General features: G+C 41.1%; 1 protein-coding gene across 9 annotated transcripts in view; it reads right to left on the reverse strand.

The window, feature by feature from the left end:
- The window catches only part of CCDC88A (coiled-coil domain containing 88A), a 366,404-nt gene that overhangs the window by 56,843 nt on the left and 296,806 nt on the right, over positions 1-12,755 (reverse strand). For all 9 annotated transcript variants that reach the window (XM_075127191.1, XM_048842828.2, XM_075127192.1 and 6 more), the window contains exons 20-22: positions 4,614-4,891; positions 4,233-4,376; positions 2,645-2,831 (exon numbers count right to left, since the gene is read on the reverse strand). In XM_075127191.1, coding sequence (XP_074983292.1) covers positions 2,645-2,831; positions 4,233-4,376; positions 4,614-4,891 — 609 coding nt within the window. The remainder of the gene's footprint in view (positions 1-2,644; positions 2,832-4,232; positions 4,377-4,613; positions 4,892-12,755) is intronic.

Raw genomic sequence — 12,755 nt, forward strand, 5'->3', positions numbered from 1 at the left:
CCCCGTTCACTCCACCCCTTCTGACAGCTTCCAAAATGATAGCTGGACTTACACACAGCTATAAGAGCCTATACTGTCCTTCATTGTTATCTCCCTTCCCACCAAGCCTTTTGTGTGTGTTGCTAATTGGTATTTAATGAAAACATACTCTCTGAAAAATAACTAATCTTTATTTGTCTCCTACACACGGTGGTTGCTGCTGGAATCACAGTGGCAATCTGATCATTTGCTGAGTACAAATCATGGTCAGGAATTATCAAAATGTTCATGCAAGGTGGCAAGTTAACAAAGCATGGCAGAGTGCTGTATAGAATGACACTTTACTGGATCTCATTGTCAAATATTGCCTCAAAGCCTCCCTGATTCGAATAGCCCCCCATTGTACCTTTCCAATAGTCCAGGTATCTGGCTCCTCAAAATCAGCTGCCAGGCGATCTGCCTCTGTACTCCATCCTGGGAGAAACTTTTCACCCTTAGCCTCACAAATATTTTGGAGTGCACAGCTCTCCCAGCATGCTTTTAATCTGCCAAGGGCACATTCAATGGTTATTCTGGACCTGCTCAGCCTATTGTTCAAGCACTCCTTGCTGATGTCAAGGTTTCCTGTGTAAGGCTACATGAGCCATGAGAGTAAGGGGTACACTGGGTCTCCCCAGGATCACTTTGGGTATTTCAACATCCCCCATTTGAATCTTCTGGTCTGGAAAGAAAGTCACTGCTTGCAGCTTTCTGTATAGGCCAGTGCTCCTGAAGATACATGTGTCATGCACCTTCCCAGAACACCCTTTGTTCATGTCAATGAAATGCCACAGTGATCCACAAGCGCCTGAAATACCATAGAGAAGTATCCCTTTCTATTGATGTACTCCATCGCAAGATGGTCTGGGGCCAAAATTGGGATATGTGAGCTATCTATCACCCCGCTGCAGTTAGGGAATCCCATTGCCACAAAGCCATCCACTATTTCATACACATTACCAAGATTCACAGCACTTCATAGCAGGATGTGATTAATGGCCCTACAAGCTTGCATTAATGCAGCCCCAATGGTGGACTTCCCGATTCCAAACTGATTCACGACTGTGACTGACCAGTAGCAGTCTGGAGTTGCCAGTTTCCACAAGTGATCACCACGCAATGCTCCACCGAGAGGGCAGCTCTCATTTTGTTGTCCTTGTGCTTCAGTGCTAAGGTGAGCTCCACACACAGTTCCAGGAAGGTGGGTTTCTGCATCCAAAAGTTTTGGAGCCACTGGTCGTCATCCCAGATCTGCATAATGATGCAATCCCACCACTCAGTGCTTGTTTCCTGAGCCCAAAAGCAACGGTCCACCGTGTGCAGCTGCTCCGTGAATGCCAAAAATAATCTGCTGTTGTTTCTTTCCATGGCACACAGCAAATCAGGTGCCTTTCAACAGTAGACAGCAGTTCAGGATCCATCCTTTCAGACAGAGATGGCGGCTATACAGTAAGCAGGGGCCATTGAAAAATGGCATGAAACTCACTTGAAAGCCCAGGGAATGTTGGGACAGAAAAAACGGCATAATGGGATGTTGAGCCTGCACCCATGATGCACTGCAATCCATGCTGCCTTCCCACAACTCCTAGCTGCAGAAGGTGGAGAGTAGCACAATGTGATAGCTACCCAGACTGCTCTCTCTGTCAATGCTACAGCACCAAGTGTGGATGTGCTCTGCCGACAGAAGGAGTGCTGTGTGAAGATGCACAAGAGATGTAATTATACTGGTTTCTGATCGTCAGCAAAACTTGTGTTGACAAAACTCTGTAGTGTAGACAAAGCCTAACTTTGTCCTTCCTAATTTACCTGGAAGTTTCTATAACAGTAGAAGGCAGCAAATGTATGGTTATTTTATTTCTGTTGAAACAAGAACCTGTCCACTGACATGGATTGCTTTCAGATATTTAAATTAAAAGCTCAGGAGGGTATGCACACCTTTGGTGTTTGATAAACAAATATGTTTTTTTTTCCTTCTGAAAAAGATCACAGATATCTTTCTCTAAAATTTGTGATAAAGATCTTAGCATCCCACTTGAGAAAGATCTTGTTCACTGCTTTATGGTTCATGAATCAGTTTTTATGACACTGTAATTGCATTAGATTGTAAATTCTTCATAGCAATGATTTTTCAGAGGCTTATGGCTTGGTCTAATTTGGGCAGATCTTCAAGGGGATGGCAAAAGACACAACTCTGCCACTACAACTACACTAAGACTAATAAACTAAGGTACAGAGAAGAAAACCATTGAGAAGTGCCTTGCTGAAGCAAGAGGCGTTGTTCCAGCACCCTTCACTGGTGCTAAGAAGGAACTGAGAGCGTGCAGGGCTGGTGGCATAAGCACGCGGCAACACAGGGCACTACAGCTCGCCTGATGGATACCACTGAGGGAAAAATCTCCAGCAACGGTGCACGCAGCGTGCACACACCTAACGTGGAATGGACATGAGCAAGCATTCAGAAAGCAGGGAGGTTCATTTTTCTTCTTAACAGTTATATTAGAACTGTCCGATTACCTATAAAAGCAGATACATTAATAGAATCTAGAAAATTGCATAATATTATCTGAATTTACAATGCTATAGTAATTGAAGTATTAACAGAAGAGATTAAAAAACTTTAACTTACCTCACACTGATTATTCAGTTTTGTAGATGTAATATCCAGTTGTTGGTACTGTTCTTTCAGTTTAGAAAATTCAGCTTCTAATCGTGTTTGTTCTAGTTTGGAATTGTTCAATAAGCTTTTCAAATTCTTATGGTCAGTTTGAAGAACTTCATTCTCTCTCAAAAGTTGACTGTATGTATGATTTAGCCTGTAATTAAAAGATGTCATATAAGAATATATATAGATAAAAAGATAATACATATTTTAACCAGAATTTTGTTTAAAGCATGTAACTTCCATAATTCTATGCTATTTGTAACATGAGTGACACACATTCTTTGGAAGAATATATGAACTAATTAATAGCCTCTAGTCACCAGTCTGGTTAGATCAAGATAGTCTACTCTCTGAAAATTCTATTCTCATTAAGAGATAGGAAGAGTGATTGATTTCTGGGAAATTATATTATTATAGAACTCAAACTGTGGGCAAGTATTTTCTTTTCAAAATGAAATACCTTTAATATTTTAACTCTATGCTTGGGAAAAACACACGGCTGCTGAAAGTTTAAAAAGGAAAAGATTTAAGTGAAACTTTGTTTTTAGATCAAGTAACCATAGTTAGGATCCAAATCTGGTCTCAAGTAAAGGACAATAAAAGCACAGCAGAGGTTTACAGTAGTACACTAGATCCTGTTTAACTGTGGAACCAGACCAAAAAAAGAAGGAAACTGGATGCACAGGAGAGCGAGACATTCCATTATTTGGAGTAGAAGCCATGTGTAGTAGGTGGGATCCTTCACTCTTTACAGGAGTCTGACCTAAGCCCAAAGAAGGCTCAAGAGTGATGAGTAAAATGAGGCAGGGAAACGTGTATGTATTTTTATTATTTTGGATAGATCTGAACATTTCTTGTACTAGCTAAAGTAAAGAACAATTGTGTTTAGGAACCCCATAAAGTCTGTGTGTCTATTTGCTTATAACTATCACATGTCCTCAAAGAGGTGAATTGTAAATTCAGAGCACCTCTAAAGTTGTTGCTCTGGAAAGAGTGTGCTTAAGTTACTGGGGAGGCTAAGTGGGTCAGTACTGGTCCAGGGAGCCTATGAAAACTGGGTAGTGAGGCTTCATTTCCATGAAGAGGTAAAAGTCAGTCTGTGCATAGGAAGTGTAGTCCTAAAACCTACTCAGATCAAGGGAAGCTTCAGGGTACACAGACCCAGTTTGTACAGCTCAAAACACTGCAGACTGATGTGCATCCAACTAGGGGGAGCTCTACCAGGGTTGTACAACAACTAAGTTGGGGAGGAAATCATTAAAAAGCCCCTCATTTCACAGGGTTAGACTGTGACTTGGACTACAGGCCCATGCAGAGGAGACATACCATATGCAATAATATACTTTATATACAAAGGCATATACTATATGCAATAATACAAAATATTACACATGAGCAAATTAACTTAAATTATGGTTGCTGTGGGAAATGCAAGTTTGAATTTCTTGACTTTTATCAAGTTTAAAACCTCAGCCTTAATACCGTACAAATGTTGGCTTTTTCATTTAATAATATATTTAAATCTAAATAAAGTATCAGATTTTTTATTTACCTATCATTTTCGACACGAAGTTTTTTGTATTCTGCTGCTACAGTTTCATGTTTTTTGCTTTGCTGCAACATTTTCTCTTGTTCTACTTTGAGCACTTTTTCCAACTCCTCTAATTGCACTTTTTGTTTCAGTAACTGATTGTACCTGTAAACAAGATTATATAAAAATGTTGATTATATCCTCTAGAACTAATAAAAATAGCTAAGGATGTAATTTCAATTTTGAACAAGGAGAAATTTATTCAAGGAGTTAAGATCTAAATGACAGATTAAGAAACATTCATTTTATTCAACCTAATTTATACAACAATGTTCTTGTATTATTATGAAATGCAGATTTTTAATGTTACTCACAAGATCCATCTTACATATTTATGCTTACCTATCTTCTAAGTCCTTATGTTCCACCTCAAGATTTTTGTGTGCAGACTTGAGGCTTCCATGTTTGGCAATTAGAGATTCATATTCGGAAGCTTGACGTTCATGAAGATGTTCCAGTTTTTCATGATCTTTGACCAGTGAATCATACAATGATTTCAGATCCTCTAGTTCCTTGAGTATAGATTCATTTTCATTTTCCAAGGCAGACTGTTGGATCAGCAGTTGTGCATTCTGATTCATAAGAGATGTACTTTGAGAATTAAGGGTAGAATTTTCAACCTGCAGTTGTAAACAATGTTATCAGAAATAAAGGAAACTCCATTTAATTTAGTATCATCAACAATGAAAGTGGGGATTAGCATACTATAGTTATTAAGGTAACAAAGGACTTTAGGTCCTTTAATCTAGTCTAACTCCCCCTAGTGAAGGACTGGCCTCAAAATTAATTAAATGTTTTTTTAAATCTAATATACTTATGAATACTTCAGTGACTTCAACAACTTCATTAGCCAAGTTATCCTATTATCTAACGCACGTTAAGGGTAATAATTTTACCTGATACTTAATTTAAATGGTATATTTTAGTTTCAAGTGGTACATCCTTAGGTAAGTCATTATGGCCACAATTCAGGAAAGCATTTAAGCATATGGTTAAGTTCATTTCTATTCAGGAAAGCATTTAATTGTGTGCTTAACTTCATGCCTCTTCTTAAATGCTTTCCTGAAGAAAGATTCTTTCTGACTTTTAAGCAGTGAGGTTGACAGGTCTATTAAAAAATGTTTTGGATACCAATGTTTATCACTATCTGATCACTAGAAATCCTTTGAACAGGTGAGCCAGAACTGTGACTATTACTTGAAGAAAGGAAATTTTCAGGTAAGCATGCATGTTTTTTCTATTCTTCATTGTATTCCAGAGATCCATTACAATGGGATTTCAATCAACAGTGTCCATCTAGAGTGGGGAAATGGAAATAAAGTTAAATCAATAGCACCTAAGTGAAACTGTGTTCATTCTCTTTTACTGAGAAACTACACTGCAGAGCGCCCTTCTGCCAAAAATAATGGCAGCTGATGAATGGATGTCCAATTTATAAAATTTGGAGACAGGATGCACTGAAGAACAAGTGGCTGCCTTGAAGATCTTCCCATGGAGGCATACAATTTTTCTACCCATAAAGTCACCATTGCATCATTGCCCTTAAGGCGTGGGCCCTGAGGTTTGACAGAGGTGTAAGACTCTTTAATTTTGTATGCCTCTGAAATACTCAGTTTAATCCCTGGACTTCATAAGGGGTTTAGTACACTTAGTATATATCCTGAAGTAATGGCAAACATCAAGTGTGAATTAGAACTCTCCCGTGGGTGGGAAGGCTTCGGGTAGAAGCACAGAAGGACTATTTCTTGATATGTATTGAAGATGGAAATTAATTTGAGGAAGAACCAACTTAACATTCAAAGGCCTGCTCTGTCCAAAAGGAACACACAGTACTGAGATCCTTTTGAGGGGACTTCTGTGGTAGATGAATCAGCCACCCATGTTTTAAATGGAATTTAACAATTCCTTCCTAGGTTCCAAAGGGTGCAGTTAGTACAGCAAGGGCTAGATTGTGACAGTATGAAGAACATATCAGAAAGTCTTTCCCATAGAAGCATCTGATGTTCAGATATACAGACATTTTTCTTCTTTCAAATACAGAATACTTGCTAATATGGATATTTGGCCTTAAAGAGTGATGGCTTTGAAGCCCATATTGAGGCTTTCTTGGAGAAATTCTAAGATATGTTTAACTTCTGCTCATGTAGGGGGGACAGCTTGACATCTGCAGCAATACCTGAATCTTAGCCAAGTTTTGGAGTATGTCTTATTTGTTGCCTGTGTTACCTTTTTTCTAAGATACTTTCCTTCAAAATCCAAGCAGCTAGGTTCTGTCCGTTCGGATCTGGATACAGAGTTGGTCCCAGAGACAATAACTTGTCTGCAGAGTAAGTATATTTTGCAGAGTAAGTCTGCAGAGTAAGTATACAAGCTAGATTGAGCAGGTCAGAGAACCATCATGTACTCCTTCACCTATAAGGGGCTATCAATATTACCATTGTTTCTTCCCCCTCCCCCCAACCCTTTTTCTGTATAGTCCTTGGGATTTGCAAAATAGAAAATTTCGTACCCAATAATTTTCATTCTACTAACAGCATCCCCACAATTCTGATATGTATGGGCTATTCCTCTCCTGTGTGAAGTTTCTGGAGGTGGTTTAAAGCTACAGCACAGCCCTTTGCCTGCTTGCTGCCTGATGAGTCATTCCAAGCTGTGAAAAAAACTCCTAGACAATGATTAGTAACAATAATTTCAGCACCAACCAATTAACCATGTACAACAGGCCACTACATAAGAAGCAACTATCCAAATAAAATGCTGACCTGTAGTGGTGAAGCCATACAGGTTGGGTAGAACTGTGGGAGACACTGCTAGCAGAAAGGAAATGATCAGCTTCGAAATTTTCCATTCTGCAGCCCAGCATCTCCCTCAATTCTGATTCATATGGCAAGCAGTGAACAGGAGAAGGGAGAGATACAAAGTGAACATAAAAAACAGGAAAGACACACTTTTTTGAACTGCTCAAATGGCAAGGTTATGTCTGGACCACCACTTGCAGCACCTTCCTGTCCAAGGAGTGCTCTGTAGAGACAGAAAGTCCACCTTATAATGCTTGATAGAGGTGTTGGCCGACGGCAATGTGGCTGCCCTAGAGATATCTGTGGTGGAAGCACATGCTTTCTGGGCCCATGAGGTTGCAATGGGCCTTGTAAATGTGCCTTGATTCCTTCTGGAACAGGTGCGCCCCAGATGGCTTGTTTGCCTCAAAGCTGTAAATCTAATTAATCTAGTAAGAGATAGTTTGGATGCCCTAAGCAGCTCAAGATCAAAGGAAATGAACAGGAAGCCCAATCTCCTTGTGGATTCTGTAAGCCTGATATAAGTCTTTAGTGCTCTCAGTCTGCCTTTTGGTTCAGCTCTCCTTTTACGTGTATTGTCTTTAGAGAACAGAGAGTTTTGTCTGCCCATTCCATCACTTCTGCATGTAGTGCTACACTCCTTGTTCCCCCTTGATTGTTTATGTATGTAGCTGTGGTCGTGTTGTCTGGTTGGAACAAGACGTTCTTGCCCTCCAGGTAGCTCTGGAATCTCAGTAGAGCTAGTTTGACAGCTGTGAGCTTCAAGAGCTTGATGCTGAGGCTCTTTTTCCCAGAACTCCAGATTCATTATGTCATTCTGGCTCCCAGAAGTGCTCCCCATCCCTCAGAAAAGTGTCTGTTGTGAGAACCTGCAAACCGGGAAGGCATATTGGAAGACGCCTAAAGACATTCTCTATGGCCAGCCATCATCTTAGGAAAGCTAGTACCTGACCGGGAACCAGTAACTGGTCTTACATTCGCTCCAGGCAATGGTCCCATTCTCTCAGAAGAAAGACCGGAGACACCTGATATGCGACCTCACCTATGGGGAGACCCATATGTGCGAGACAAAAAGGCCCAGTGGCTAGACAGAACAGAGGCTTTTGGCCTCCAGCATTTGTTCAGCATGGATATCAGATACTGGATCTTCTGGAATCTGTCTAGCAATGGGTTCATCTTCATCACTGAAGTGTCTGTCTCCAGTCCCAGTGAACTATGTTTGCTGAGGGAATCAGGGAGCTTTTCTTGGTGTTATTGCAAAGTCAGGCACTTGGAAGCAATCCAGGGTCCACTGTGCCTTGCTGTGACCACTACCAACCACCTAAGACTGTAGGCGCAGAAGATGGATCAAAAGGAAGAGTCTTTGTTATGCTCAGAATTTTGTTGGTTTGAAGGAAAATTAATCTAGGTTTCCTTAGAAACTTCTGCTCCAGATATTTTCCCCTTGCCAAGGTATCAGACTCCTTTCTTGGGTATCCTGTATTAGTAGGAACCTGGATTGCTGTAGACTTTGACAGTCAGGGCTGAGGCCTCTCTTCAGTCTCAGTTACTAATTTCTCTAATGTTTTTCCCACTAATTCTTCACCTGTAAGGTTGGATGCACAAAGTATCAGTTTAGGATGAACAATGACTATTCATGGATGTAACATGACATCCTTGTAGCCACCAAATTAGAATCCATTGCTTATCACAAATCACATCAAGGGCTTTACCAAGACAGGACCCAAGACATCTCATTTGAATCAAGGATCATACCCCAGAAGTTGAGCCACTTGTTTACAACAAAGTAAGCTTTCTACTAAAGATATGAAAAGCTTTTGGTCTGAACAGCTATAGATGAGGCTTTGAAATTGCTGAGTAGTGTATCATCACTCTTATGGTCTATGGGGTCTGAAGGTGTGACTATCTTTCACTGGTAGAACTCTGGCTGCACTAACCTTAGGCTCCCAAACTTTGTGAAATTTCTTTGTTTTATAGATAGATTAGATAGACTAAATAGATATAAACATTTTAGTTTAACATTCGGTTTAATCAGTTGACCTTATTTGGATGTAATGATGCCCTCAAAGGAGGCATCAATGGGAAAATGTGTCGTAATTATGTTTGGAAGGAAAGATAGGTTATTAATATTTATACATTCCTTACAGCCCACTCACTGACATCCTGTCTTAAAAAAGCTATGTAAATTGTTGGTGTGGGGTTTGTTTGGTAGGTGTGGTACTTCTTCCATGGATGTTTACGATGGGGAGAGGGTAATATACTATTCATCTTGGTCTGGGGAACCAGACAACAGAGGAGGGGTACTGGTACACATACCTCAAATGTGCAAATAGTTGAGAGTTGTCCTCATGAGCCTGAAAGTGCCCTGCCTGCTCCCCCCGGCTGGTGAGCACCCAAGTAAGTGCTGTACAAGGAACCTAGAACCATTTGGAGCTTTACTCAGGAAATCAAGATCATTTTGAACATGGGAAGGGATTTCTCACTTACCCCTCTGTAATCCCAAGAAGGTGCAGCTTCATGGGGAGTGGATTTCTCAAGAGCCTCTGTTCTGGCCACAGACTGCCTGAAGTGCTCTAGACTTTGATGTGCAGCCAGCCTGTGGAGCAGGGGAGGGATAGAGAGACAGACTGTCAGCTGCTGTCTCAAATTTTAGCCCCTTTCCCTGGCACATCGATAGTCCTTGGGCTGAAATCCACACTGGCACAATTTCCATTAGGCTGCAGCCTGAGGCAAGGCTGCACAGGAGGCACAGGCTTCTCATCATGCCCAGACATGCTGCAAGTTGGGGAAGGGGTGGTAAGTATGGTACAGAGCACTGAGAGAGAGATTCTGTGAAGATAAACACTCCCTAAGGGGGAGAAGGCATAGGAGAAGACGTTTAACTCCTGCTTTTCACCTCACTTGTTCATTAACAATAATAATCACTGCCTTGCAAAGGACACATTTGCTTTTGCCATTTTGGGAGGATTTACCCCAGAGTATCATGAGAATTGCCTGATTCACAGTGCGAGGAAAGAGCTGTGTAGTTCTCCTGCTTCTCTCCACAGGGAATCTAAGACCCACTTCAGGACTTGTGGGGGGAACCAGTAGCCCAGAAAGCTCTCATCTTTATGGTCCTTTGTTGCCCTGGACGTACCCTGAGTCATTTCATTTGGATGAAGTTCTCCTAGTCCTCAGAGCCTACTCTGTGTCTCTTGGTCAGGTTTTTCTGTATAGTTGCAGCTACTTCGGGGGGTGGGTAGAGAGGCTCCAACTTGTCTGACTCAGAGCCCTGTGTCCTAGCAGAAATATGGTCAGCTGCATGCAGGCTTGGCAATTTTTACCTTATGCTGAGCCTGAGAAACGTATCTCATATACGGAGCACCTTTTGGATTTTGCCCAGTGCTTGAACGGTTGTTCTGCCAGGCCTCAAAGGGGGCACAGCAGCTTGGCAGGAAGGCACCGCAGCGGAGATTTCATATGGTTGTTGCCACCACACTGCTCAGAACCTGAACCAGGAAGTGGTGAGAAGGTTTGAAAGCAAATAAAAAGGCTTTAACTGCCTGAAAAATGGCTAAAAATAATTTTTTTTTAAAAAAAAGCATGGGAGTGAAGCAAACCACCACTTGACCGCTGCCGTGGAGTCAGAAGATCTGGCAGCAAGCACGAGAAGGAGGCATGGATAGCATAGGCTGTGCTGTAGCTTTGAACCAGAAACCGCACACTGGAGGGCAAGAGCCTATATCAGAATTATGGGAGACACTGGGCTGCAGAAAAGGAGAAGGCATAGAGACAAGAACTTGGCCAGTTCTGAATGTTTATGTTGTTTCAGCCTCTGGATTCAGTCACCTACAGAAATAGCAAGATGCCTTCTTGTTTCTGGAAGAAAACAGGTCCATCACTGATCTGCCAAATAAACGGACCAGGGATGAGAATATTTCTGAGTGTGGACTCTATTCCACTTGAGTTAATGTTTGTTTGCAGAGCCAATCTATCATTTTCAGTTTCCCTTGAGGTACACGATGCACAGCAACAAGAAGTTTTGTTCTTCTCAAGTCAACATGAGCAGAGCTTTTTTCTTAAATGGTATGGTCATAACCAACATATGTCTACTGCCTAAAGAGAGGGTCAATGCTTTGAGACCATAACTGACTACTCTGAGCTCTAGCCAGTCAATGCTATGCTCTCTCTCTTCTGCAGACATGATCCCGGAATTGTCAGTTTCTGAAAGCACCCTCCTAGTTTCAACCTCCTAGACTGATGTCTGTTGTAATTACTGTTCCAACTCATTTGCTGACTGCCTCTTTGAGGCTAAATCCTTTTTCATCAGCCAACTGAAGGAGATAGATACAATCCATATGACTTTGATTTTCACAACACGCTGGAGTAGGATGGGATGTGGAAAAGATAACAGAGCTGGAGAGCTCTCGTATGTATCCTGGCACACTGCAGATTGTTTATTGAAGATACTAACAATCCCAACATGTTTAGTAGGGCAGAAAATGACATTTCTTCAGCAACTTTTACTTCCTTTATAGACCGCTTAATCTTTTTCTGTTATTCTCTGGAGATGATCTCCTTGTGCCTCATTGGGTTTATCTTCATAACCAAAAGAATGATGAAAATGTACTGGGGATATTACATTTTTTCTTCTCTTTATCTAACTATAATGTTCCAGAAGCTGCTTGGATTTCAGGTAATTTGCTTCTGCTTTCTCTCTGGATAGAACCCTGATCAGGTCATCCAAGGAGGGGAAATGCTGCTTCTAATACTACTATTGTATATCTTCTCTGGACTATGCCCAGAACTTATTTGTTCAAAGTCAACAGCAGTCATCAATTCACAAATTAAAGGAGTCTGATACCAATTTGCTGTTCATTTTGGACTAGGGATAGGAAGGAAGTCATTCAGTGTGTTCTGAGGAGGCTGAGAGCTGATCTGAGAATTAACTTGTTTCAGCCTTTTCTGGTTTAATTATATCTTCTTGTGTAACTGCTGTCTCTATATGCTGTGTTTGTTAGTGTAAAATACCAGAAATGATTGGTTAGGCTTAAAATAAGGCTTTTACTTTCTGTAATGTATAATAGCAGGGGTCAAGGCTCTCTTGGTCATTTCTGATGATTCACCTATTTTCCCATAGATTCTCTAAAGAGGTTGCCTCTGGGCAGTAAGTATTTTGAAGCCACTGTAAGTTGTTTAGTTGAGATCCATGGAACTTCATGTGCCTGTAAGAGAGTGCATGGTATCCCATTGCTCTAACTAAGAACAAGGGATGAAGGTTTCAAGTGATGATCCAAAACAAAGGCAGCCACATGGGAGATTTTCCAGAGAGAGGCCCTTAGGTTGTATCCTTTCTTAGTTCTGAGTGTAATGTCTACAAGAGAATCTATCTATACCAGGATTGGCCAGGCAAAACAAACAGAAACTGCTGAGGCTTTCATGGTGGCTGATGTAGCTTCATAATTCCTGTGGAGGGAGAAGTCTAATTCTTATGTCCAGGTGACTTTATGGAAGAAATCCAATTCACTGGGAGTGTCCTTCAACCAAGGAGGATAAAGCCAAATCTGCCACTGCAATGAAACTACGTCAGATTTCAACTGATGTATGTTGTGGTCCTTTTTGGCCTATTTTCCTAGACTCTTCAATGTAGCTGTGAACTCCCAGTCATCTTTTATGATATCCTGCAAGACGATATGGAAAAGGATAC

Source organism: Caretta caretta, chromosome 3 (assembly GCF_965140235.1).
Source record: "Caretta caretta isolate rCarCar2 chromosome 3, rCarCar1.hap1, whole genome shotgun sequence".
NCBI lineage: Eukaryota > Metazoa > Chordata > Testudines > Cheloniidae > Caretta > Caretta caretta.